The 25,583-nt window shown below is 35.1% G+C and overlaps 1 protein-coding gene and 1 long non-coding RNA gene across 5 annotated transcripts in view; one reads left to right on the top strand and one right to left on the bottom strand.

Moving 5' to 3' along the window:
- LOC144965197 (uncharacterized) overlaps window positions 1-25,583 on the top strand; it is a 567,438-nt gene that overhangs the window by 292,568 nt on the left and 249,287 nt on the right. The gene's annotated exons all lie outside the window — the stretch shown is intronic.
- LOC144965193 (zwei Ig domain protein zig-8-like) overlaps window positions 1-25,583 on the bottom strand; it is a 164,507-nt gene that overhangs the window by 85,249 nt on the left and 53,675 nt on the right. For 3 of the 4 annotated variants that reach the window (XM_078900271.1, XM_078900272.1, XM_078900269.1), the window contains exon 2: window positions 16,901-17,297. In XM_078900271.1, coding sequence (XP_078756397.1) covers window positions 16,901-16,988 — 88 coding nt within the window. In that variant the 5' untranslated portion in view covers window positions 16,989-17,297. Of the gene's footprint in view, window positions 1-16,900; window positions 17,298-19,265; window positions 19,340-25,583 lie in introns of all 4 variants that reach the window. The other variant, XM_078900270.1, reaches the window with a different exon arrangement.

Raw genomic sequence — 25,583 nt, 5'->3', positions numbered from 1 at the left:
TCTAAAAGGAATATTACCAAACTGGCCTTCAGTATAGATAGTATGAAGTTGACGTCACTCAGGTTTTTGTTATTGCTTTTTGTCATCCGCATCTATGAGTAATTCTTACTAAACTGTATTTAACCAGACTATAAACGTTCAAGGTTACACAGCGTTTTGTGTGTTGGTCCCTTATACTTCCGGATGGCAATATTGTGAATTTCCTAGCCAAGGGAACACTATCTATAGATAGAATGCGCTTGGATAAGAAGATCACACCATTGCCATCCGGAAGTATAATGGACAAACACATAATACTGCGTGTAAGCATGAGCGTTTATAGATAGAATGAAGTTGACGTCATTCTGGTCTTTGTTATTGTTTTTTTTGCCATCCACGTTTATTAGTAATTCTCACTAAACTGTATTAACCAAACTATAAAAGTTCATTGTTACACATAATTTTGTGTGTTGACCGGTTTACTTCCAGATGGCAATGTTGTGAACTCCTTAGCCAAGCGCATACTTTCTATAGTCAGGTTAATACGATTGAGTGAGAATTACTCATAAAAGCGGATGGCAAAAAAAAACAATAACAAAGACCTGAGTGGCGTCAACTTCGAACTATCTATATTACCAAACTGTTCACCATGGCCTAAAGTATTCAATATGTACCAGCTGAACTTCTGGGACCCCGTCCACGACTGCATACCGAACAGCTCACTCTCTCTCATTCGGGCAAATTGGTCCTAAACATCAGTAGTTTTTGTTTTTTTTTAGACAGAGAAAAACACAACAAAATTCAAAAGTTGGACAGAATACACCAACTGATGATTGATTATGCTGCTAATTTCAATCGGCATGATATGTAATGCACTCTGGGGGTTTGATCGAATGTAGGATTTTCACGTTATAGAAATTAAGTTATTGGTATGGTTCGTGGAATAGATAGACTAATTAATTTTCACCATTTTTGTCGCTTATTTCATGTGTCCATATGTGTTCATGTGTGTGAGTTTATACAATATAAAATTATTTGAGTGTTTATATATATATATATATATATATATATATATATATATATTATATATATATATATGCATGTGTGTGTGTGTGTGTGTGTGTGTGTGTGTCCGTACGTCTGTGTGTGGGTGGTCATATAATAATTACTCAGATATTACGTTTTGTGAAAAATCAAGCATTATTATTTCTATAGACAATATGCAGTTGACGCCACTCAGGTCTTTGTTATTATTATTATTATTTATTTTTTTGCCATCCACGTTTATGAGTAATTATCACTAAACTGTATTAAACAGACTATACATTGAGTTCAACGTTACACATAGTTTTGTGCTTGGTTTAGAAATGTTGTTTACTTCTTCGCCAAGCGCAAACTATAGATAGTTCGAAGATGACGTCACTCGGGCATTTGTTATTGTTTTTTTGCCATCCGCGTTTATGAGTATTGTTCACTGAACTGTTTTATCATGACTATAAACGTACATGGATACACACAGTTTTGTGTGTTGGTCCGTTACACTCCCGGATGGCAATGTTATGAGCTTCTTAGCCAAGCGCATACTATCTATATTTCGGCTCCTTATCCAACCATGTATATATATATATATATATATATATATATATATATATATTATATCATCATCATCATTGCCTTTTTCACCCTGGGTCAGGGTATAGGCCACAGACAAACAGTTTCCATCCTTCTCTATCCTGAGCCAACTTTTTTATCTCATTCCAGGTCTTACCACTTCTCTGTATATCAGCTTCTTTAATTCTTCTCCATGTTCCTCGTGGCCTTCCCCTTGATCTTCTGCCCTGAGGGTTCCAGTCCAATACTTTCTTTGTTATAGTTGAGTCATTCTTTCTAAGCGTGTGTCCAATCCATCTCCATCGTCTTCTTCCTATATCCTCTCCCACTGGTTTCTGTTGTGTTCTTTTCCATACTTCTTCATTTTTTATTCTATCCATCCATTTTATTCTGAGTAGCTTACGCATGCACCTGTTTACGAAAATCTGTACCCTCCTTATACATGCCTGTGATGCGTTCCAAGTTTCACATCCATACAGTAGGACAGACTTCACGTTTGAGTTGAAAAGTCTTAGCTTTAGTTGAAGGGAGATATCTTTAGTTCTCCAAACTCTGTTCAAAGATGTGAATGCAGCCTGTGCCTTTCCTATTCGTGCTTTCACCTCTGCTTCCGTGCCTCCATCCTTGTCAATTATACTTCCGAGATAGCAGAAAGTGTCTATATCTTCGAGTTCCTGATCTTTAACTTTGATCTGCTCCCTTTGACGCGTACCTATCCTCAAGACCTTTGACTTTGCAGGGTGAATTCTTAGACCAATTGATTCCGACAGGCTGTTTATAATTGTGGTTTTTGCTTGCATCTGGTCCTGGGTGTGGGACAAAAGAGCCAGATCATCTGCAAAATCCAGATCATCCAACTGTGTCCAGGGGGTCCACTGTATCCCATTTCTTCTCCCTTTGGAGGTTTCCTTCATTAGCCAATCAATGGCAAGGATGAACAGGAATGGAGAGAGCAAGCATCCCTGCTTGACACCAGTCTTAATTTCAAAGCTGTCAGTAAGCTGATCTTCATGTACAACCCTGCAACTTGATCCTTCATACATCTCCTTAATGAGGTTTACTATCTTTTCAGGGAGTCCATAATGTGCCAGAATTTTCCACAATGTTGCTCTGTCAATACTGTCGAAAGCCTTCTCGTAATCCAGAAAGTTGACAATAAGAGGAGAGTTCCATTCTATAGACTGTTCCACTATGACTCGCAGAGAGGCAATCTGGTCGGTGGTTGAACGGTTTTTTCGAAAACCTGCCTGTTCGTCCCGCAGTTTAGCATCTGTTGCATTCTTAATTCTCTCTAAAATAATACGGTTGAAAACCTTTCCTGGGATAGAAAGAAGAGTGATGCCTCGATAATTATTACAATTACTGAGGTCCCCTTTCTTTGGAAGCTTGATAAGATGTCCTTCCTTCCAATCCTTTGGGAATATCCCGTCATTCCAGATTCTCTCAAATAGTGGGTGCAGGGCCTCAGCATTTCTTTCCGCATCAACTTTTAGAGCCTCCGGTGGAATCTGGTCTGGTCCAGCAGCTTTCCCCCTTTTCATCTTGTTAATGGCACCCACAATCTCTGCTATCGATGGTGGATCACAGCTAATTGGTAGCTCATTCCTTGCAGGCAAAATTTCTGGCTGGTTGTCTGGTGGTGGTCTGTTCAGAAGGCAGTTGAAATGTTCCCTCCATCGTTCAGATTGAGCCTCTTTTCCAAAAATAGTTTTCCCATCTTTGTCTTTGACTGGTACCTCTGGTTTCCCATATTTTCCAGCAAGTGTCTTGGTAGTTTGATAAAGGATCCTCATGTGTCCTCCAGTCGCTGCTGCTTCTGCTTTCTCTGCAAGTCTGTTCATGAATGCTTCCTTGTCTTTCTTCACAGATCTTTTGACTTCCTTAGCTATGGCTCGATACTGCTCTTGTGCATCCAGTCTTGAAGCCCTTGTTCGGCTTGCATTCACTTGTTCCTTCCTTGTTCTCCTCTTTTCAATAAGGTCCAAGGTGGTTGGACTTATCCATTCTTTATGTTCCGATTTCTTTACCCCCAATACCTCGTGGCAAGTTGTTATGTAGACTTCCTTGATCTTTGCCCAATGTGACTCTACATCTATGTCCTCCTCGAGCTCAGTAAGAGGTTGGAATCTATTACTCAATTGTAGTTTGAATTCCTCATTTTTTTCCCCATCAAGTGCATTCACCTCGAATTTTCTTCTTGTATGTGATCTGGCCCCGTGTTTTCTGAGTCGGAGCTTAAGCTTTGCCAATAGCAGGTGGTGGTCTGATCCAACATCTGCCCCTCTCCGTACTGTCACATCTTCCAATGAACGTCTGAATCTACGAGAGATACAAAAATGATCAATCTGATTCTCTGTCATACCATCTGGTGAGACCCAAGTTGCTTTGTGGATCCTCTTATGGGGGAACACTGATCCTCCAATCACCAAACTGTTGAATGCACAGAAATTTGCAAATCTCTCACCATTATCATTCATTTCTCCCATGCCATGACGTCCCATGATACCTTCATAGCCTACGTTATCCTGTCCCACTTTTGCATTAGCATCTCCCATCAATATGTTGATGTCTTTCCTTGGCAACTTGTCAATGACTTGTTGTAGCAGACCATAAAATGTATCTTTGTCCTCATCTGTTGCATCATTTGTTGGGGCATAGATCTGTACAATGTTCATGCTTATCTTCTTACTCCGTGTTGTAAAGGACGCCATGATGATCCTTTCTTCGCATTGTTCCCATCCTCTCAGTGACTTCTGGGCAAACTTGCTTAGAATTATTCCTACACCCTGTGTATGAATCCCGTCCCCTCTCCCTGAATATAAAATCTTCTCCCCAGACTTGAGGTGTTTCTGTCCGGATTGTATCCAGTGGGTTTCGCTTACTCCAAGTATATGCAGCCTGTATCTTCTCATCTCAGTCACAACTTGAGAGCTTTTTCCTGCTTCATACATGGTGCGAACGTTCCACGACGCAATTCGAAGCTGCTTGTTTGGCGAAGACGTCATCGGGTCAGCAGAGTCCTTTCGGCTTTGTCTGTTGTCCTTCATAAATTCTGATATTCCAGAAACTCTTCGGTCGCCCAAGCTAAAAAAAGGATTTGGTTTGTCTGTCTGTGTTTCTGTAACGGTTAGAGTTTAACGGAAAGGGGTGTTAACCCTTTGCCAACCCCCAACCTGGAGGACCAGGTGACTCAAAGATGGAGGAATCACACACCATTAGTCGCCTTTTACGACACGCTGGCTTGGCGTTGGGCTATTCTTGACCCTCTCAGTTGAGGGACCCCGGACACCACACGGGGTATATATATATATACATATATATATATATATATATATATATATATATATATATATATATATATATATATATATATATATATATTACTTCTTCATATACAGATCATAACTATTCTATACTAAACTGTATACTCAACTATCTAGACGATCCACGCATTTTCTATATAATTTACATTTCATCAGTGGTATCAGAATATTCTCTTTACCGATCTTCAAATGTTTCCAATAGGGTCTGGATATTGTATCTTCGGAGGGAGGCATCGATTCGTGTGTGACTAAATTTGTGAGATGGAAACCAGCTGCTTGAATTGTTACGAAACACACCGGTTAGCGTGTCATCGATTGTACAAAAATAAAATAAAATATAGCATCTTCATTTCGTGTACTGCTTGTAATTTTGAATCCAAATGACGTTGTTGCGTGCCCTGGTTTTCGGGCATAACTTCTTCAGCTAATAGTCGCCTCACTATTATTAATCAACTCACACCAATTGGATTCAATAGTCTGGTGTCACGTCGCCCAGCAACGGCGGCCATCGTGGTTCTAAACAAAGAAAATCGGAACTTTTAATTCTTCATGCTGGCTAATACTTTTCATATGTCTTGTGATCAGAATGTGTAAAAGTCAAAACATGCTCAGATTTATATTGTTTTTTCCCTCTGGATACGCTTTTATGCTCGTCGGAGAAATATTTCATAAGGCAATGTTCCGATAGTTTAGAGCCAATTACTAATTCCCATGCGTCATTACGAGGGAAGTGACATTACGAGTGTTGAAGCGTATTTCAAGTGAAGCTGTAGAAATCAAATCTAATAACGGCAGCCACTACTATTTACCAAGATCGATTTTTTAAAACGTTTTACCTTGCTTTGTAGAAGTGTAAGTGATAATTCATTTTTTTTTTAAAAAGACTTTCAGATATGCTCTTTACTGACGTGTACTTTTTTACCGGTCTGATAACCCAAATTGTTATGGGATGATTGTTGTAATGAAAATATTCTCAAACTAACGCAAAATTTATTGTCTATTACAACAATATTAAATCAAGCCCATAATTGCCTTCAGTTATCAGACCTGCTAATCCGTGCACCTTGATCTATACATGTTTATTGAGTTATTGTGTGAATACTCTTCGTGTTGTTATTTCATATAAGAGTGTACAATGTGTCAAGAGATTTTACGTGGGGTAAGAAGACAGATCAGAATTAAATCAAGGTAAAGTTTAGTTTTGTTCCTCACCACTTTGTTATCACAGTAGAACTCTAGGATCTGGGCCATTGAAAATGTTCAGACAGTGCTTTTCTGTAGACCAGAATCATATCCAAATGTAGTGGAGCAACTTGCGATGTCTTTTTTAATGCTAGAATTAATTCCCAACGTCAAGGTCTTAAAGCCATTAAAGACTTTAGATAGTCCTATAATGTGCCAACACTTTGGCCATCGTTTTTCTTCCTCTTCAGTTTTGTTCCAAAAATAAATTATGCCTAACCAACATACACGTTGACAACCGTTTTATTATTAGATTTCGTCAATCGCACTGAATTATAAACTTTTCAATTTTCCTCAACTTTGCAACAATAACCTCCCTAGTTGGTTTTTTAAATTCTTTTTATTTATCTTTGTTTATTTTTTGCAGCGTCTCTTTGCTCAGATCAATAACAGCCTCGCTTTAAAGTCTTATCTTTACTTGCACATGGTCTTTGGATTTTAAATGTTAAAATCGATTTTTGTTTTGTGTTCAGTGTGCTCCGAGGCTTTGTCAATGGATTTAAGTCCCCAAAGCTACTTTTGTCACATTTCAAAGAAGCCCAAATCCGAAAATAATAGGAAGTAACAAGGCTGAATGAGAATAGCCTAAATGTGTATGAATTGAACTTTCTAAACGAAGCCTTTTTCTTCAGTTGAAAAATAAAAAAAAAATAAAAAAAAAAATTTTAAAACCCAAACGATTCCTTCCAGTAGGACCTTAAAGTAAAACTAGGTTTTCGGTTAAATATTGCTCTTTGCACAATACATAGCAAGTTTATAATTAGGATAACCGTCACGAGTAAAATCCGGCATGGTATTACCGTAACTTACCATGACAGCAGTCATATGTTAACTGGGTTGACCACGAAATTACCTCACCTTGCGAGGATGACACTTCACATCTAAGTGCGAGAAAAAAACATAATCCACCCGTGTCGCTCATCCTCAGCCTGGCACCGGACAATGGAAAATCAAGTGTTAACACCTGGAGACACGCCCACCACCACCCTATCTTCGAAACAAAGACACCTTGGAGTCGAACCCTGGCCCCTTGAACATTATAAAAACGCACCTTGCAACGAATCATTATCTTCCACAAATCTACCTTCCCAGAAAACGACGTTGTCTTTCATTCTGTTCAGTGGTGTAATATTCTATAAGGGATTTCAATCCCTTCATCTAGGATAGGAGGAACAGTCCAGCCTAAAACCATTGCATCAGCCCGGCACACAAATTATTGAAAGACCCGAGAGACGGCCAGACCGGTTAAGCACCTCAGCTTTCACAAAGATAAGCTTCACAAAAATGAACAAATACTGTGACTTAGTTAAGTGCCCAATAATGTAAACTATATCATAAAAATATGAAAATATCTACATTTAGTATCATTCAGCAGAATAAAATAGATTTGCATTTTTTGTCAAATATAAGTGGGACAGGAACTTGTTTTATTCATTGTGAAGGTTATATCATTTGACAGCTATACGAGCCAATAATAATTGCTGTTTAATATCGTCATGCATTATGTAATGGTGAAACCATAGGTTTTGCAGACCTATATTAAATTAAGCTTAATTAATAGGGCGATTCTGTGAGTGCAGAAGCTGACTACCTATGTAAAACGCCCGAGTGGTTTGGAGAATTATCACTTAATATTTTCTTAAATAAAAAATTAACCTTCATAATAACTACCACATTACAGTAACCTATATACAGTGTTTGTGCTATATAAACATATGTCATTAATATTTCAGCTTTATATATTCCTAACTCAATGTCAACATGATATTTATTCTCTTATATATATATATATATAATTTATACACAGGGTAGGTCGCCCCAAATTCGAAAATGTCCCAAACCTATACGTTTCAGTGTGTCGCATATAAACCTATTCGTGTGTTTGTTTATATATATATATATATATATATATATATATATAATATATATATATATATATATATATAATTGATGCAATTTTTCAGTTTATTAGAAAATCACTTTGGCGTATTTAATTGATGTCGCCATTAAAGGTTACAAGTCAATGTAGTAATAAGTCGATTCATAAGTAAACAACTTTGTCACCGATCCTTCTCTTTATTTTGTTCAACAACAATTTCAGAAACAAAAACAACATCAACAGCACAGAAGTAATAAACCATTCAACAGAATACAACAGAATAAAAGTAATCTCAAACCCCTGTCACATCTCTCCCCTCAACCACCATCTCCCACCTTCACAGTCACGCCCAACTCGGTAATTCGTGACTATCGTTTAATTTGTTAGGCTGACATTTTACAGTCCAAGTTGCTTGAGCTTTCAATTCGATTCATCTCAGGGACAAACACTCTCTAGCGTGCACTGTCAAAACACATTTTCTTTCATTTTACACCCCCAAAAAAATCGAGACTTAGATTTTAAATAGGATATGTTAGATTTCAGTTTTTTTTAACGTAAAAAAAAGTGTATCCACTGTCTTAAACTGCTTATAGATGGAACGAAATTGCCATCACTTAGCTCTATGTTATTTTTTTTTATTGACAACCATTTTAATTAATAGTTCTCACTAAATTTTATCAATCGACTATAAACGTTTAAGGTTACAAATAGTCTTGTGCGTTGGTACGGCAGGCGGAAATTGTGAGTCTTTGAGTTAAACTCGTAGCATCAATAACATAAACATTAAAGTTGTGAAAATGGATCCTTAACTTTGATTTTGATTTTAAGACATTTCATTAAGTTTTACAACACTGCTTCAACTTATGGTGACCTAAACTCGCAAATGTAAACAATGGAATAGCAGGTACAGTCACCGTGCATGCGAAACGCTGTTTGTTCTCTGTCTATAATGAAATTAGTAAAGAAAATCGTGATAAAGACATCGAGGATGTAACTGTAAAGTTGTCCCTGGAATGTTCCTTTATTGCGATAAGTTCATTTTTAATTCAGACTGAAGCACACTGAATATAATATCTACTTTATCACAGAAGCGATGGTGACTTTAAAAAAAACTTTTTTTTTTTTTTTTCGTGTTGCTATAATTCTTTAGTAGCTATAAGTGCTTCATGTTAATTTTTTTATTATCTAGACCTTTAATCAAAACAAAACAACACAATAAAAGAAAGGTCGTAAATCTTTCTAAAAACTCAGGAACCCGGGAGGACATTGAATCGAGATTTCAAAATATTATGGTGACAGCAGCTTTCAGTTTTGCTTGTTTTCCCAATTTTCATATTCTATGGCAAGCCTGTTTAGTTACAGAATAATACATGTCTCTTAGTGCTTTGAATAAGTGCCTTTCTCTTTCTTCTTCGTGTTTTCTTTCTATCTTATATTTTGTTTGTTTTATTTTTAAATTTGTCATTTTATTCTTTTTTTTTCGTTTTTATTTTGGTTTGCTTCCACGTGTAATTATTTTCAGGTCTCATAACTCACATTGTCGTGGGCTTATTGTTGTAATGGAAATACTCTCAAACATACGCAAAATATTATCAAATACAACTACAATACGAAAACAAGCCCATAATTACCTTCGGTTATCAGACCTATGTGTAGAATGTGCACGTCGTTTTGTCATGTATTACTTCCAATTTGTTGGAATGCTGTTTTCTTAATTATGTATTGTTTATTTGTTCCTTCTGTTGCTGTTGTTTTCACTGTTAGATTCTTTTCATTTATTCTTTAACTCATAAGTATGCCCTCTTTGGAAGGTCGTTGTTTTTATTATCATCAAACAAATTAGACTTTTTCTTAAATAATAATAAGAACGTCATGCAAGAAGTAAATGATTCACCCTTGACAACCCCCTAATGAAGCCAATTCCATGTCGATAAGTCAACAAGTACGATTGACGAGTTTTCATTGAAAACAATAGAATGTTTTAAATCTTTCCACATTTTCATGGAAGATTAAGCATGAGCGGATGAGCATTTTAACTGCTTTCTTTTTCTCTATTTTTGTAACCTCTAAACTTTTCATTCCAATGTCATATAAGCAATAATTAGTAATAAAAATAAAGAATATAACTATGTAGTATTGTTGAAATGGTAATTAATTCTGACATTACAAACTGCGATTCATCATTATGGCTTACTACTCTCTACGCATTTTTACGTTTTGATACCGTTTTGTATGGATAACCATTATCAAATTTATCAAGATATGCCATTGGTGAAAACAATGAATTATTATTATTATTATTATTATTATTATTATTATTATTATTATTATTATTATTATTATTATTATTATTATTATTATTATTATTATTATTATTATTATTATTATTATTATTATTATTATTGTTATTATTATTATTATTATTATTATTATTATTATTATTATTATTATTATTATTATTATTATTATTATTATTATTATTGTTATCATTATTATCATCATCATCATCATCATCATCATCGTCTTCTTCTTTTATTCTTTTTCTTCATCTTCTTTTCACTCCTCCACATCCTCCTCCTCCTCCTCCTCATCATCATCATCATCACCATCATCATCACCATCATTATCATTATCTTCCTTCTCTGTCTCCATACTTCATGTACATATCGTACAAACATTTCCCATCCAAAAATCTTTCAATTTCCTTCTTTCTCGCTGTTTCCCTACATTTACTTTTTTCCACATTACCAATCCTAACTAACTCACAATGCACAAACAGTATATTATTCAAACCCTAACACTCTAAACAGATGCCGATGGCTATCACAAGAATAAATGATCCCTTACAAATGATGATGTCTTCTAACAGCGGAAATATCACAACACCGCGTACTTCCCCAACTGAACTCTTTTGTTTGTTCTGGAACATCAATTGATCAGACTGGGTGCCCTCTTTTCTTTGAATATTGTGAGTGAGTCACGTGCTTCATCGTTCATTCGAAACATCCTTCTCCTTTTATCTTTCGGCGAACTTCATGTTGTTGTACTTCTCAGCCGGCATTACATGTGCTTAACATCCGCGTAATATTTTATATAATAACTAACGATGCATTTTTGCTGATTCATTTGATGTGGAATGAGCGAGTTAATTCTTTGTATTAACGTCAAAAAATCAGAGGGAAAATAATAGATTATATAAAATGGTCATGAAGTTTCTATTATAATTTTATTTCACAAAATGTTCAACAGGGTATAAACAAAAAGCCTTAAAAAACACGTCTTTGTAAAATCTACAAGGTATCATGTATATATATATATATATATATATATATATATATATATATATATATATATATATATATATGTATATATATATATATATATATATATATATATATATTATATATATATTATCGCGCTTAGATATTTCTTAAGTAGCCATTTTCAAGCACGAGGGCGGTATAGATAGCATAAAACTTTGTTCATTTTTGGAATGAGTTGGAAGATGTTAAATTGAATAAATTTAGAGAGAGAGAGAGAGAGAGAGAGAGAGAGAGAGAGAGAGAGAGAGAGAGAGAGAGAGAGAGAGAGAGAGAGAGAGAGAGAGAAGCCTACACATTGCTGAATCATTGTAAACATGTCTAATCCGTTCACAAATGTTGCTCCCTCCAAAATCAGAGATCCAATATTTGCTTTCTAATGAGGCAACCAGTCAACGCTACATCACAGTCGCAAAATTCAGGGAGACGAAAATGTGTATGTGGATTCGACAGGAGCATGTTAATGCATCATTGAACAAAACTAGAGGTTAATTTATGAATTCGTGCGATTATTAAAACAACTACTTGCATTGCTTATTGACAACCCCAATCATTCCAAGATAAATAAAACGCATTTGTGCTTTAAAGTCCCTCACATAATATAATATAAAATCTTTTGGAAACATTGTTTCAGGCATTTGGGAAATATCAAACTTACTACATATTAATCTTTGAACGTGGCGAGTCTCAAATCGTAAATAAAAGTTTTAATTGACATAGCCGTATTTACCACGATTTGCAATTCCAATAATCCAGTATTTATAGTCGGTGGAAAGTTTAGTTGAGATTAAGGTTATTTTTTTTATGTCCTCTGACATGCATGGGAAGGGGCTAAGCCATTTAGACGCCGTATTGACTAGCTGATTTGCATACCTAAATTGTTTCCAGTGAGCCATACCAGTCGTCCGTGCTGCTAAGTTTGGAATTAGTTTTAGCAGAGTGTTGGCAATGACCATTGACACATGCATTTATCTGGAATAACGTTAGTGACAGTGATGGTTTGCATGACCAATGAGTTTCGACAGGAAGGAAGTCAACAGAATTCCCTTTGAGCCCGTCAATGCAAGGTGATAAAAAAATAATTTACATAAAGTACTTAAGTGAATCTTAACAAGACTCAAATTCACCTCTTTCCCCCAAGAAATTAGAAGTATAGTGGTTTTTACAATAAGGCCTACCGTCTGGGCGCCTTTTTCCGCTTAAAGCCCTTTTTGTCTCAGGAATAGACGTGTCGTTAACAAATTTGTCATTCCAGGTAACCTATCTTTTGATACTATTTTTTCCAACAATACCGGAGGGGGGGGGGGGGGGGGGGTGTCACAGTCGAGCATGTTATCAAAGATTTATTCATCCTTTCTATATATTCCATTTGACTATTAGTCAACGGGATATCTAAAACAATCTGATATGTCTTAAGGTTAAAGAGGAGTGGTGTCAGTTTTGAATTCTTATTATAGATCATGATTAATGAACGACATTTTGATTAACCAGCCAGGGTGTGTGAATCGGTCATGTAAGTTTATAAAGATTGTAAGTGTCAATAATCAATAAACAGCAAGGAAAACAGGACCTGGCTTCGTTGGAAAGACCACCTTTGTTTCTTTAGTAAATGACATGCCATTTTGCATTTGTAATTGGTGACATGTTAAAAAGGCAAGAGTAAGGTGTCTTTTGTTAGCTGTATACATATATAGCTAAAAAGGATAGATGAATGATCAGATAAACAAAAACAGTCTGGGTGATTACTTTCATAAAATAAATATATCTTGAACAGAAAAGCTGAGACTTGGTGTGAGGTATAGAGTTTAATGGGTTTTTAATGTACCACGGCGCGTTTCTTCTGAGTACCTGTTCCGCCTTGATTATGTCCTTTCTGACTCTCTTTCTCTGCCTACCTTTATATGTTTGAAATGTAGTCTACTTATACGACATCGTTAGGTCTCTTTTGATTAAGAATTATGGTACAGTCTCATTTGTAAGTCAACGCTTTCCATTACTATAAGCACTACAAATTAAGCAATCAAACAAACATACTGTTCATGAAATTAACATTCGACACCTTCTTGTCTTCATTACAATCACTTAGAGCACTAATAGAAGCCATATAAGCTTTCACACAATGTCATTAGCAAGAGGACAACATATCCTCAGCTTCAAAAATAAAACAGGAACATTGAAAAAAACCCAGACTAGTGTCGTCTTTAACTCATATGAAATGTAATGCCGTAATGAGTTCAAGACAAAGCTCACGTGAAATGCCATGCATTCCTGGGTCAGTTCACGTTGATCAAGAGTAGATGGCACGGAGACAGACAAAGACAGAAGCAATGCCAGATATTCTTATCTGGTCGGTCGGATGCCTCGACTTGTAATAACCAGTTAACGGCCGGGCTCTAGAAAAACTCGTATTTAAAACTTTGGCCCAAAAATTCCTGGGCCAAAGTATTAAATACGAGTTTTTCTAGAGCCCGGCCGTTAACTGGTTATTACAAGTCGAGGCATCCGACCGACCAGATAAGAATATCTGGCATTGCTTCTGTTTATGCGAGTGTCCATCTGTGTGAGCTTTAGATAAATAAATCATTTAAATTCTCTTCATCATTAGAAAACCGTTTTTCTCTAAAAATATATTCCCTGATTCAACTTGAAGGTAAACGTTTCCCGTCAGAAGCTACACAAAGAAGCAAACAAAGCAACCAATCTTCCATTCGATTGTTACTCGGCACCTTCTTGTCACCATTAGCAAAAATACCGATTACGAATAACTGGCATAATAACTTATACTCAGCTCAAAATGTTACTTGTAGTAGACTTCAAAACTGAACAAAAAAAAAAAAAAAAACCTTCATGACTCTGGTCTTTAACCTATATCAGAGTAATAGCATAATGAATTGTCTTCGACGCTCACGATAGATGCCTTGCATTCCAGTGTCCCATTGAATCAATCAAAGTTTGCTATGGCACGGACACACACAAAGACAGAAGTAGATAACAATGTGAAATTGAATGTAAGCTTCAACATAATAAACGAACACAGATAAGATGGACGTTTCCGGTATCCTCTTTGTCAACAAAATAGTATGGATGAAATACTACAGACGAATGAGATAAGTGGCGTTGTTCAACAACGCCACTGCCACATTATCTCATTCAACTGTAGCATTTCATCCATACTGTTTTGTTGAAAAGGGGATACCCGAAACGTCCATCTCATCGGTTTTCGTATATTAAATTGAAGATAACATTCAATTTCACATTGTTATTTAATTCTTCGAGCTTCGAGCAGCAACATTTATATTACAAAGACAGAAGCCATGTCAACCAGCTCAATGTAATGTGGCGATCATTACCAAGCTGTGTGGGTCTAGAATTGTAATGAAGATATAATTTTTGTTTAGTCATGTCACTGTATGAATGGCTGATCAAGATCTGGACTTGACGTTTATTCCTTGTAAAAGTAACAAAAATGTGGAGGGGAAGTCTTTTAGTTTTTAGCTAAAATGGATAATTTAAGAATATTACTTTAATAGAAAAATGCATTTTTAGCATCTTTTACTCAGATAGTCGGGCACTATACGGCGTGTTATGAGGTTAAAATAATAGTGAATATTGCATTGATTATGGTAAATGGATGAAATGCACGATGTAAATGTCTATATTTATTTACAGAGAATAGAAAACAAAGAACTAAACCAAGTTAATTGGAACATTTTCAGCATTTACGTTTAAAAGATAAATGCCGCTATACTAGTCATTTACATAAAATACGGCTATGAAATTGAAAGGTTGGTCATGTTAAAAAAAAAGACAGAAAACGAGGAAAAATGCATGCTTAACCCCACACCTGAGATCAATCGGATCAACTATAAAACAATGAAATATAATAGGGTGTTTCATTACCAAAGCTTGTGATGGAGACAAAATAAGCAATATCAAAATACAAAAGGTATACATAGAACTGTTAACACGGCACGCCAGTGTAATGTTTGGCTAATGGACCGTAATAAGTAGACAGACCAAACAATCCTACTTGTAATTCTTGAGAATTATGGCCCAGGCGCATGCGAAGGAAGGAGCGTTTTGTTCGACAAGAAGGATAAACGAATAATAAAAACTTAGTAGTTAAAGACTAAGCAGGAGAGAAATCTTCAAATGCAATATTGCTTATACATTAGAGTCAGTTTTAACTACTAAATATTAGTCGAAAACATAATTCCTCTTACCCTTGGTTTTACATGATTAAAGAACAGTAAGTTAAAATTTTTGCAGCAATGTCGTCTTGTGGTATGACACTCACCGTTAGGACAGAAGGTCCTGGTTCGAGCCCCGTTCTGAACGTCACATAGCTAGTCTTTGGGAAAAGGCTCTTTACATTCTCTCACCGTATTCGGTGAAACAGCCTTGTCTGTCGGAAAAAAATTTGTAATATCGCGAACAGGGGTGATGTCTCATCCTAAATGTTACGTGTTGCTGTTGGCAAGGTACCCTTTATAAAGAGTCTAGATCACGTTTAGTGAACATATGCGTTACAAAAATGCTCAATTTTTTTTTCAATTAATATCTAAATGTTTCAATCAACCATTTTCCAATTTGTTCAAGTGCAAAGAGTATCGGTCAGAAAAGATTTTTAAACGATTATTTTTTCACTTTGGAGAGCATGTAAACAAGTCATCGAAACATTTGTAGTTGTTTCTTATTTTTGCATTATTCGTCTAAGATAGCAAGAATGAGATCATGTCAGGTTAGGCTAATTATTTCCCAATCAGAAATATGATATTTTGTCATAAATCCATTAGTGCCAACATCCCCCTCCTCGGAAATGCAACCAGAATATCAGCGTGTTGATCATGTGGCCAATCGTCTCAAAACGGAATTATGTAGGGATGAAGCTCAAAAATGTCAAACTTTTGCTTTAAAATAAATCTTCTCTATCCAGTCAATTTCCCTTTAATACTATAATATTGACCAGATGGGTCAGATTAATGCGAGAACCCCAGTACAACTTACATACCTCTTTATTCATGGCATATGTTTAGACATGTTTTTATAAAAAAATCTCTATTATACTTTGCATGCGCAGCAAATTATCTGGAATCAAGACATTTTTAAAAAGAATCTGTCAACGTTGGGACATAATCCATTTTGCTAATTTCTATGTGTAGTGCTATAAGTATTTTCTAAACACAGTTACTCAAGAATAATATGGGTTTTGTAAGCTATTCAACTCAAACTTGAGTGTTAATCCATTAGTTTGATACAAGCGAAAGAATATCCCATACATCCAAACTCAAAGCATGATAGGGTCTTTTTTGTTTATGTTAACATTGTAAAAAATTAGGTAGAGGTTTTAAGTTAAAAAACAAAAAGCTGGCGGTACCAAAATGAGCCAGTAAATAGAAAGTAAAATAAAGGGAGTAGATTTTGTTTACATTGTGTTGTCCCCTTTTACATGAGCCATATTTACTCCCTTTACATTCTCTCAGGTTTAAAAAAAAAACAGATTGATTATTGATAAATATTAATAAATTGGTTGAAATAATACTTACCAAAAAATGCAATAAGAACGATGAGGATATTTCCAAGTGAGGTGCCAAGATAGACACTCCTAGGATGATACTGTGATAGGGGATTCATGACGGCATCACAATGTCGTATTCCATTGAACTTCTATGTTATCCTTTGAATGGGTAGATATTTCTAATCCAATCAGTGAAGCACGACAAAGTGATGTAAATATTGTAGTAGTTTGAGTAGCTCTGGATGGATGACGAGTATTGTGGTGGTTGAAGTTAAATCCTGTTTGATTGGCTGATTTGGGAAGACTGGCTTCCCACATCCTCCTAAATGGGTATGATATTATAATCCGTTTACTGAAACTATACACTGATGATGTTTGTCTCTTTGTATAAAACCTACACTTTCACTTTATCAGCCACTCCGAATCTGAAATAAGACAAAAGAAATCGATACAGCAATTGTATAAAATGTATTATTCCCTATTAATCGTATGCCAAAAAGTACTCAAAGTCAATCGATTCTTTGAAATATTGTTTTTACATTGTTGATCCTATTCAAATTAATACATCATTATCCAGACAAATATGAAATACGCAATGGAAATTTTGAGACTAGATCAATAAGTTTTCCTACCCACCCGCTCATTCCTTTTCACAGTTGGACTTCGATTACAAGCATTAAATTGTTCTTTTCTGTAGACTAGAGATAGACGTCTATCTATCAATTTAAAAAACAAAAACAAAAACGCCTTTTTCATTTATCCAGAAAATGTTTATTCCTCATATCGATGCAATAGAAACATCCTCGACTTGTTAAGGATTCTTAAATCTTAGACTTCCGTTGACCATCCTTGTTTTGTCATGTATGTGGAAGCTGTTTTAATGGTAGTAGTAGTAGTAGTAGTAGTAGTAGTAGTAGTAGTAGTAGTAGTAGTAGTAGTAGTAGTAGTAGTAGTAGTAGTAGTAGTAGAAGTAGTAGTAGTACTAATACTACTACTACTACTACTACTACTAGTAGTAGTAGTAGTAGTAGTAGTAGTAGTAGTAGTAGTAGTAGTAGTAGTAGTAGTAGTAGTAGTAGTAGTAGTAGTAGTAGTAGTAGTAGTAGTACTAGTAGTTGTTGTATTAGTAGTAGTAGTAGTAGTAGTAGTAGTAGTAGTAGTAGTAGTAGTAGTAGTAGTAGTAGTAGTAGTAGTAGTAGTAGTAGTAGTAGTAGTAGTAGTAGTAGTACTAGTCGTAGTAGTATCAAATAAATGATTTTGTAATACTTGAAAGTATCTGCAGTGGCGTGGAGCTATTGATTGATTTGGTGCCAGTCACCACCGTATTTTCATGTTTAGGAATAAAGATAACACCTTTTATTTTTATTTTAAAAAATAATTTTTAAAAGCCAACCTTAAGACATCGGCTTTTGTCAAATGTCTGACATATATTTTAAGGTAACACACGTACGCAGTGCCCCATCGTTGGGAACATGGAGTTTAAGGTTATTACACATTTAATAAGTTGTCGTTAGTGGTGACAAGGGGGGAAATAATTGTTTGAACTATTAAATACAACTCACGATTCGCTTTGTTTTGGTAGAAGTGATCTGGTATTTTGACGTAATGTTTTTTTGGAAAGTGCCAGGCTATGAGTTAACGAAGTGAGATCTTCGAATCTAATACTGGGCAATCGAATAATCTACTCACAGAGCAATCATAAAAATTCACTACTGATTGCACTGTAACACGTCTACGCTTGCTTACATGATTTATTTTGGATCAAATAACGCTCTCCCGTATAAGAAATAGTTGTAGAAATAATAGAAGCACAAGTAGCAGTTATGGCACTTATGAGTAATTTTGATAGATCGATATTAGAAGGGCGAGTTTTCTGGCCTAAATCTAAAATACCTGCGACAGTCTAGGTATAAAAGTATTAGTACCAGTGACAATACTTGACGAATTATGAGAAGTAACTGTTCCAGACGAAGCACAACTAACAGACCCAACACAAGTGTTATATTCTATATCACAAACCCCATTAAATCCATTATGCCATTAACACTGGAGTATCTTTGCAAACTGTATTTTCCTGTGTCAAATGCAACCTTTAGTGAATCAAATATTTGCAAATGTAACAATCTAGCTTCCCACGCGAACAATGTTCTCAATTATATCACATCAATGGCTTTATCCATTCATGCCGTTAACACTATCATCATCATCACAATTATCATCACTATTATCACACGTAACATTATTATCATCGTCTTCCTCATTAATATCATCATCATCATCACCATCATCATCATCATCATCATCATCATCATCATCATCATCACCATCACCATCATCATCATCATTATAATCATCGTAAATGATATGATTGATTACATAGTTCATGATATTACCTCGATGCTGCATCATGAAATTGATTGATATCAGGAATCCTCCCCGATGATTGTTTGCCGATGTTACTTGATTCCTGTCGTGTGTGATAATGCAAAGTGATGTAATTTTAATCCTTTGAACACCACCTACAAAATGACACATCCCGATGTAATGCAATGGAATCTATAAAAACATAACACTTGATATTGCTAGTTATGTTTTGTGCGATCAACAACGCTTGTTTTGAAAAATTACAACAAAACAACCAAATACATTCTATGTGAAGTTTAATTACATTAAAGAAAGAAAAAAAAAGATACGCCTTGAAACTCAAGAAACGGAAATGCTCTTCACTCCTCCCAACTAAACATCAGTTTGCAGAGGAGACGTCCTCTGGAATTCCACCTCAGACCGAACAAGAACCGATTCGAAACCGTTTCATTTCCAGATTTTTACACAACTCGTCCCATTAAAAAATATTATATCATAAATACTAGATAGCTCTCTCTCTCTCTCTCTCTCTCTCTCTCTCTCTCTCTCTCTCTCTCTCGATCTATCTATATATCTATCTATCTCATCTATCTTTATATCTCTCTTTCTTTCTTTCTTTATTTCTCTTTCTCTCATTCTCTCCATCTTTATCTCTCTCTCTCTCTCTCTCTCTCTCTCTCTCTCTCTCTCTCTTTCTTTCTTCCTTTCTTTCTCTTTCTCTCTCCTTCTCTCTCTATCTCTCTCATCATTTATTTATCTATCTATATTTCCATATTCCTTCTATCTATCCCTCCATCCATCCATCCATCCATCCATCTATCTATCTATCTATCTATCTATCTATCTATCTATCTATTATCTATCTATCTATCTATCTATTTATCTATCTATCTATCTATCTATCTATCTATCTATCTATCTATCTATCTATCTATCTATCTCACGCTCTTCCTTTTTTCACTCCCCAGTTCGTCCCATAACTTTTCCTCTGCATCCATGGCCCTTCCTTATTACTCCACTTTACTCATCCAGGGATAATAATAACTTGTGGCTTTCTAGTTTAAAATGTCACATAACAACATCATTACTTTTATTCACAACCTTCTAAACTTGTTTCACAACTGATTTTATCACATCACCAATATTGCACAACTGCCTATGAACATCATTTCGCTAAATGCCCGAGGCTTTTTCTTCAACCCGCATATTAATAGTCCCTCCCACAGTGGCTTATTGAGCTGTTGGGAATACAGATAAGAAAGATTATTATAAAAGACTTGTACTCTGAACGCGTTTTTAATGACAGTATATTATTTCTAAACTTCATTGATTCTTTTCAATCGTGCCATTTTGTCACGAAGTCAAGTCGATAGAAATCAAGCTACCCTTGTAGGAGATTTCTAGCCACTCGGACGGAACATAAATAAGAGTGTTCAAAAGAAAACTTACTTCTGTCTGACAAGGCACTCAGCACAGACAAGAAGCTAAGAATAACAAACAATACAGTATTTAAATATATATACACGTATATATATATATATATATATATATATATATATATATATATATATATATATATATATATATATATATATATATATATATGTATGTAATCATTGACTGAGCTAAATAAAAAATGGCATGGAACTTATTGTGAAATATGTTTCAAAAAATAGAACATATACTGTTGTATGAACTATTACAATATCAGATAACAATGTAAATGACGCTACCAGGGCTTTGTTTAATAATGGGAAAATATAATATTATCCGGACTATGGGATTTGTCTTACCTTACTGTCAAAGGAACAACAGAACGTATAATAATACATAAAACATAACAGCATTGAAAAAAAAACCCAAATAATTTCATTGCAACCGGAACTCTATGACTAAGACTTCTTTACACTTTTTCGTTTGAAATATATGTTTTTGTGGTATCTATCGCATAGCACTCGGCTTCGGGCAGTCAGGTTCTTGGTTAGAGTCCCTCTCTAGGGCGCGCGAGTTGAGTCCTTGAAGAATGTTCTTTACTCATATTCATATTCTCTCAACTCATTCTGGTGTGAAATGAGTAACTGACCAGTAGTAGCACCGGCGTCTCTATCGTATTAAATTGTAGTAACACCTCACATTATGTCAGGTCTCTTTAGTTAGAATCAAGTATACAGATTTAGGCTCATCATGCGTCCCAAGCATATTCAATTTTTGACGCTTTCTAAACAATTCCTATGCGCTTTCTTTTAGCAATGAAATTTTGCCGTGCACTAAAATCAAAAAAAAAAAAAGAAAAAAAAAAACAACACAAAACAAACAAAAACAAACAAACATTTTTAAAATTTTGCTAAGAAACTAGTCTAGATCTAGACCTTCTTTATCATGTCCTTATCAGTCAAATAAAATGACTCTCATTTTGTCAAAAACTCTCAAACCGGGAATTTAAATGTGTTTTTTTCCCCCCAGAGAATGGCAGTAATATATAACTAGATAAAGTGTAAATACAATCTGAAATCCAAAATTCAATATTTAATCTGCTGAACAATGAAATACAAAAGGATCTCAAATAGGATCGTCTTACATTTTGACAAATAAATGACATTTTAATAAACATGGAAATCCTTCCATATGCGTTTGAATTGAGTAAATATTGAGTTTGAAAAGATAAAAATCAAAAGATGTCATCACACGGAGAATCAATAAAATTATAATAGTAAACAATAGCTCAATGTTAATATTTTATACGGACAAGAATCAATGAACTAAAAAACCCAAACAAACTAGGATTCTATAAAGAAATATTGTCATAATATTGAATCGTACTAACACTCATTCAGAACGAATTGTCCACTAATAGTACAAAGCGTCAAATAAAGTTTATGTTGTTTGTTTGTGTTTTAATCAATCAATCGAATTGTATAGTAATTGTCAAATCTAAAAATGCTTGAGACGAATAATGACCATAGAGTAATAATGCCCATGCTGATTCCGTTTCATGAAGTTCTTTCCCAGAAGGAAATACAATTTGTGTCATTATTTAACATATCAGTTGACTCTCTCCTTTTTCAAAATATCACCCACAATGATAACCAGCTTAACAGGCAGAGGATATGGCTGACAGTTTGTACCGGATCGTCAGAATTCAAAACCGTGAAACACTCAGCATCTACACTGCCGTACTCTAGAAAAACCCATATTTGAAAATGTGGCCAGATAACTCATCCTTCAAATATCGATTTAAATTACCCCCATCTTGGCAAAAACTCTCAAACCTGGGGCTTCGCAAAGTTCCAGGTTTGAGAGTTTTTGCCAAGATGAGGGTTATTTAAATCGATCGATATTTGAAGGACGAGTCTTCTGGCCAAATTTTCAAATATGTTTTTTTTTCAGAGTATGACAGTACAGCGTTTACAATACATTGACTTCAATGGCTAAAACACAAAGAGTTGTAAATAATTACCACCAGATGACGAAAATGTTTCAATGAAACCTGATATGTTTAGAAAAACACTCCCAACCTTAACTGCTTAAAAAAGTATAACCGTGATAATGATAATATTATGAAGGCTTGCCAGTTGAAGCCATTTTTATGACTACCACGATCTTATTCTACGAGTACCAATAAGCGAAAACAAGAGGTGAACATGTCATTTTCTGAGTTGGTAACTCTATCGTCTCACCGGATACATAATGCCTCATTTATTTACATCATAGTTTACTAGTTGTTTTTCCCTATCCTTTCATAAATCGTGTATGATTTTATTATTTATGATTCATTATGCCAATATCAGTATAATATGCTATTCAGATAATTGCAATCTGACTAAACACCCACTTTATGTCAGACATGTTTAAGGCATTAAATTGAGACTGAAGTAAATTATGCTTAAACATTAGATAGCGCTTTCCTAATGTTAAATTAAACGTAGCGCGATTTAAATACAATTAAACGTATACTATTTCCAGTTCACTCGGTATATGTCGCCTGTTAAAAAGCCTTTTTTGAATTAGCCTTCTTATAATGTCTATCACTAGCCATGACTAAGTACTTATTCACACCTGCGTTGAACAGGGTCATTTGAATATCCTACCCAAAAATATCGAGATACAAGCAGTGATTTAGCTGATCTGAAGTACCATGCCAGTTTATTGACAATGCCCAGCGTTGCTCGAATGTGTTTCAGGCCAGCGCCTGCTTAAACAGGCATGACATTACAGAAGACGCATGTTTCAGTGGTATGAGGAGCACAGGCCTGGGAAGGCTTTCCGTAAGCTCCTCGGGCCAAGGGAAACAACACAAGTATTCCTCTGACTAATTAGCTAATCTTAAGACAAAATAAAACCTAGCACCATTACCTAACCCAAATAGGAAAATCAAACACCATAGGACCATTACTAAGACCTATAACTAACCCTAATAGAAAAAAATATATCCTCCAACCTTGAGCTAATCCTAAAAGAAAAAATAAAACATCCTAGGACTGCTTTGCACTATCTTTCAATACTTCAACGACAAAATGGCGACGAAGAACAAACCGAATGGTCATGCTATGGAATTTTAAACTTTCATTAATCTATCAAATTTTGTTCTAGAGTTTTGTAAATGCTACTATATAATATAAACAAATTGAATAAATGAACGTCTGACAAAAGATCCACGGTAAAAATAATAATTGCTAGACCGAGGAGCTTACGGAATTTTCCCCTAAACATGTTTTCCTGTTTTACTAACGCACGTCGTCGCATAAAAAATATTCCTGAAATGGAAGCCGAAGAAAGATCCCATTCCACACTGCAATCATTCTTGCCTCATCTAATCAAGGAGTCTTTCCAGCTGGTCGCAGATTTCGTCTCGTTTTGCAATAGGGCATTGCTTTTCGATTAGATTGTTACCTATCCTATAGTAAGGTTTGTTTTCATCAAAGTGTAAGGGAAAATGAAGCAGCTGAACCAATTCCCCATAGAGTTCTTATACGCTTTCTTAATTTGGACACTAAAAATAGAAATGGATTTGGTAACAGGAATGTATAAGAATCATGGTAAAAATTTTCCACGTTTGGAATATTCAGAGCAGGGACGGCTGGTAATAATGGGCAGGGTGGGCAAATACCAGCCTGTTTTTTCAAGTTATATGCTGTATTACCAGGTCCGAAATAATCTAATTTAAATTAGATAATTTCAAAAGTTAGTACTTAAACTTGATACTTCGTACTGAAATCAATTTGTGTGTATTTTTGATAGATTGAGAATCACCATGCCCCCCGTAATACATAACCCAGGATACGCTCCTGTTCTTTTTTTTATCAACCCCCCCCCCCTCTCCCCAACCACTCCACTCCGCCCACATCGTCATCTCATCGTCACGTCGCCTGACGCTGAACTCCGAGTTTGCTGTCTGGCCTCTCTAGTACTAGGTCGGGCTAATTCAAATGAGCCCACCTTATAAACTAAATGCAGATTTTGGCAAACGTACTTTTTCTAATTTATTGCCTTACTTGTGCTGGTACCATTGATGTAATGACATTGGGAAGATTCCAGTATTGAATTTAATTTATTAATTTACTAATATATCAATTTAGTATTAACTTGTGTTGTTTTTATATATTTGTTTAACCATTTAAATTTATTTTTTTCTCGTTTTCCTTAGTGCTTCTCAAAACTCATTTATTTAAATTGTTTTCTTATTTGATTTTTTTTTTTTTTTTTTTTTTTAACAAATTAATTTGTTCTTTTTTTTTTCTTCAAATTCTTAAAGTAATTACCGCTGTATTTTTATTGCCATACTAAATATTTTTGCAAAACAATGTAATTTTCTATTGCATTTCCTCTAATAAAACAAAACACTTTTATTCAAAGGTCACGACTAAATAAATATATAAAATACAACCACCATTTTGGTTTTCTCAACAATTGAATTAGTATACGAGAAATACTCTTCTGAGTAAGGAGATAGTTGAATTCTAAGAGGAAATAGATACGTTTAAAGGTAGGGTGGGCAGATTCCGTACTTGCCCGTCCTAAAGCTAATACATACATAAGATAGTTCGTGATGAAGAGGCGGGAAGCTAGGGGTTGGTTGGGTAAGGAGTAAAGATAACACGGTCGTTATTGTTATCGTCTAACGAATGCATGAGGAGAGATTAGTAGCAATATTTTGTCTTAATTGTATTGTATGAATTATTGGCGAAAGCCTAAGATTAAATAAACTTTGTTTTTGTTTGTCTTATTTTGACTATGGAACTGATACTTGTCATAGCAGACCTGCCTACTTGAAATAGGAAAATAAAAATCGTAGTTTTCAGGGTTAATAAAATCGTAGATATTTTAACTACCCTTTAACAAAATCACCG

Source organism: Berghia stephanieae, chromosome 2 (assembly GCF_034508935.2).
Source record: "Berghia stephanieae isolate SIO BIC M18660-M18661 chromosome 2, UCSD_Bste_1.3, whole genome shotgun sequence".
Taxonomy (NCBI): Eukaryota; Metazoa; Mollusca; class Gastropoda; order Nudibranchia; family Aeolidiidae; genus Berghia; species Berghia stephanieae.
This window is presented reverse-complemented; position numbering and strand designations above follow the sequence as displayed.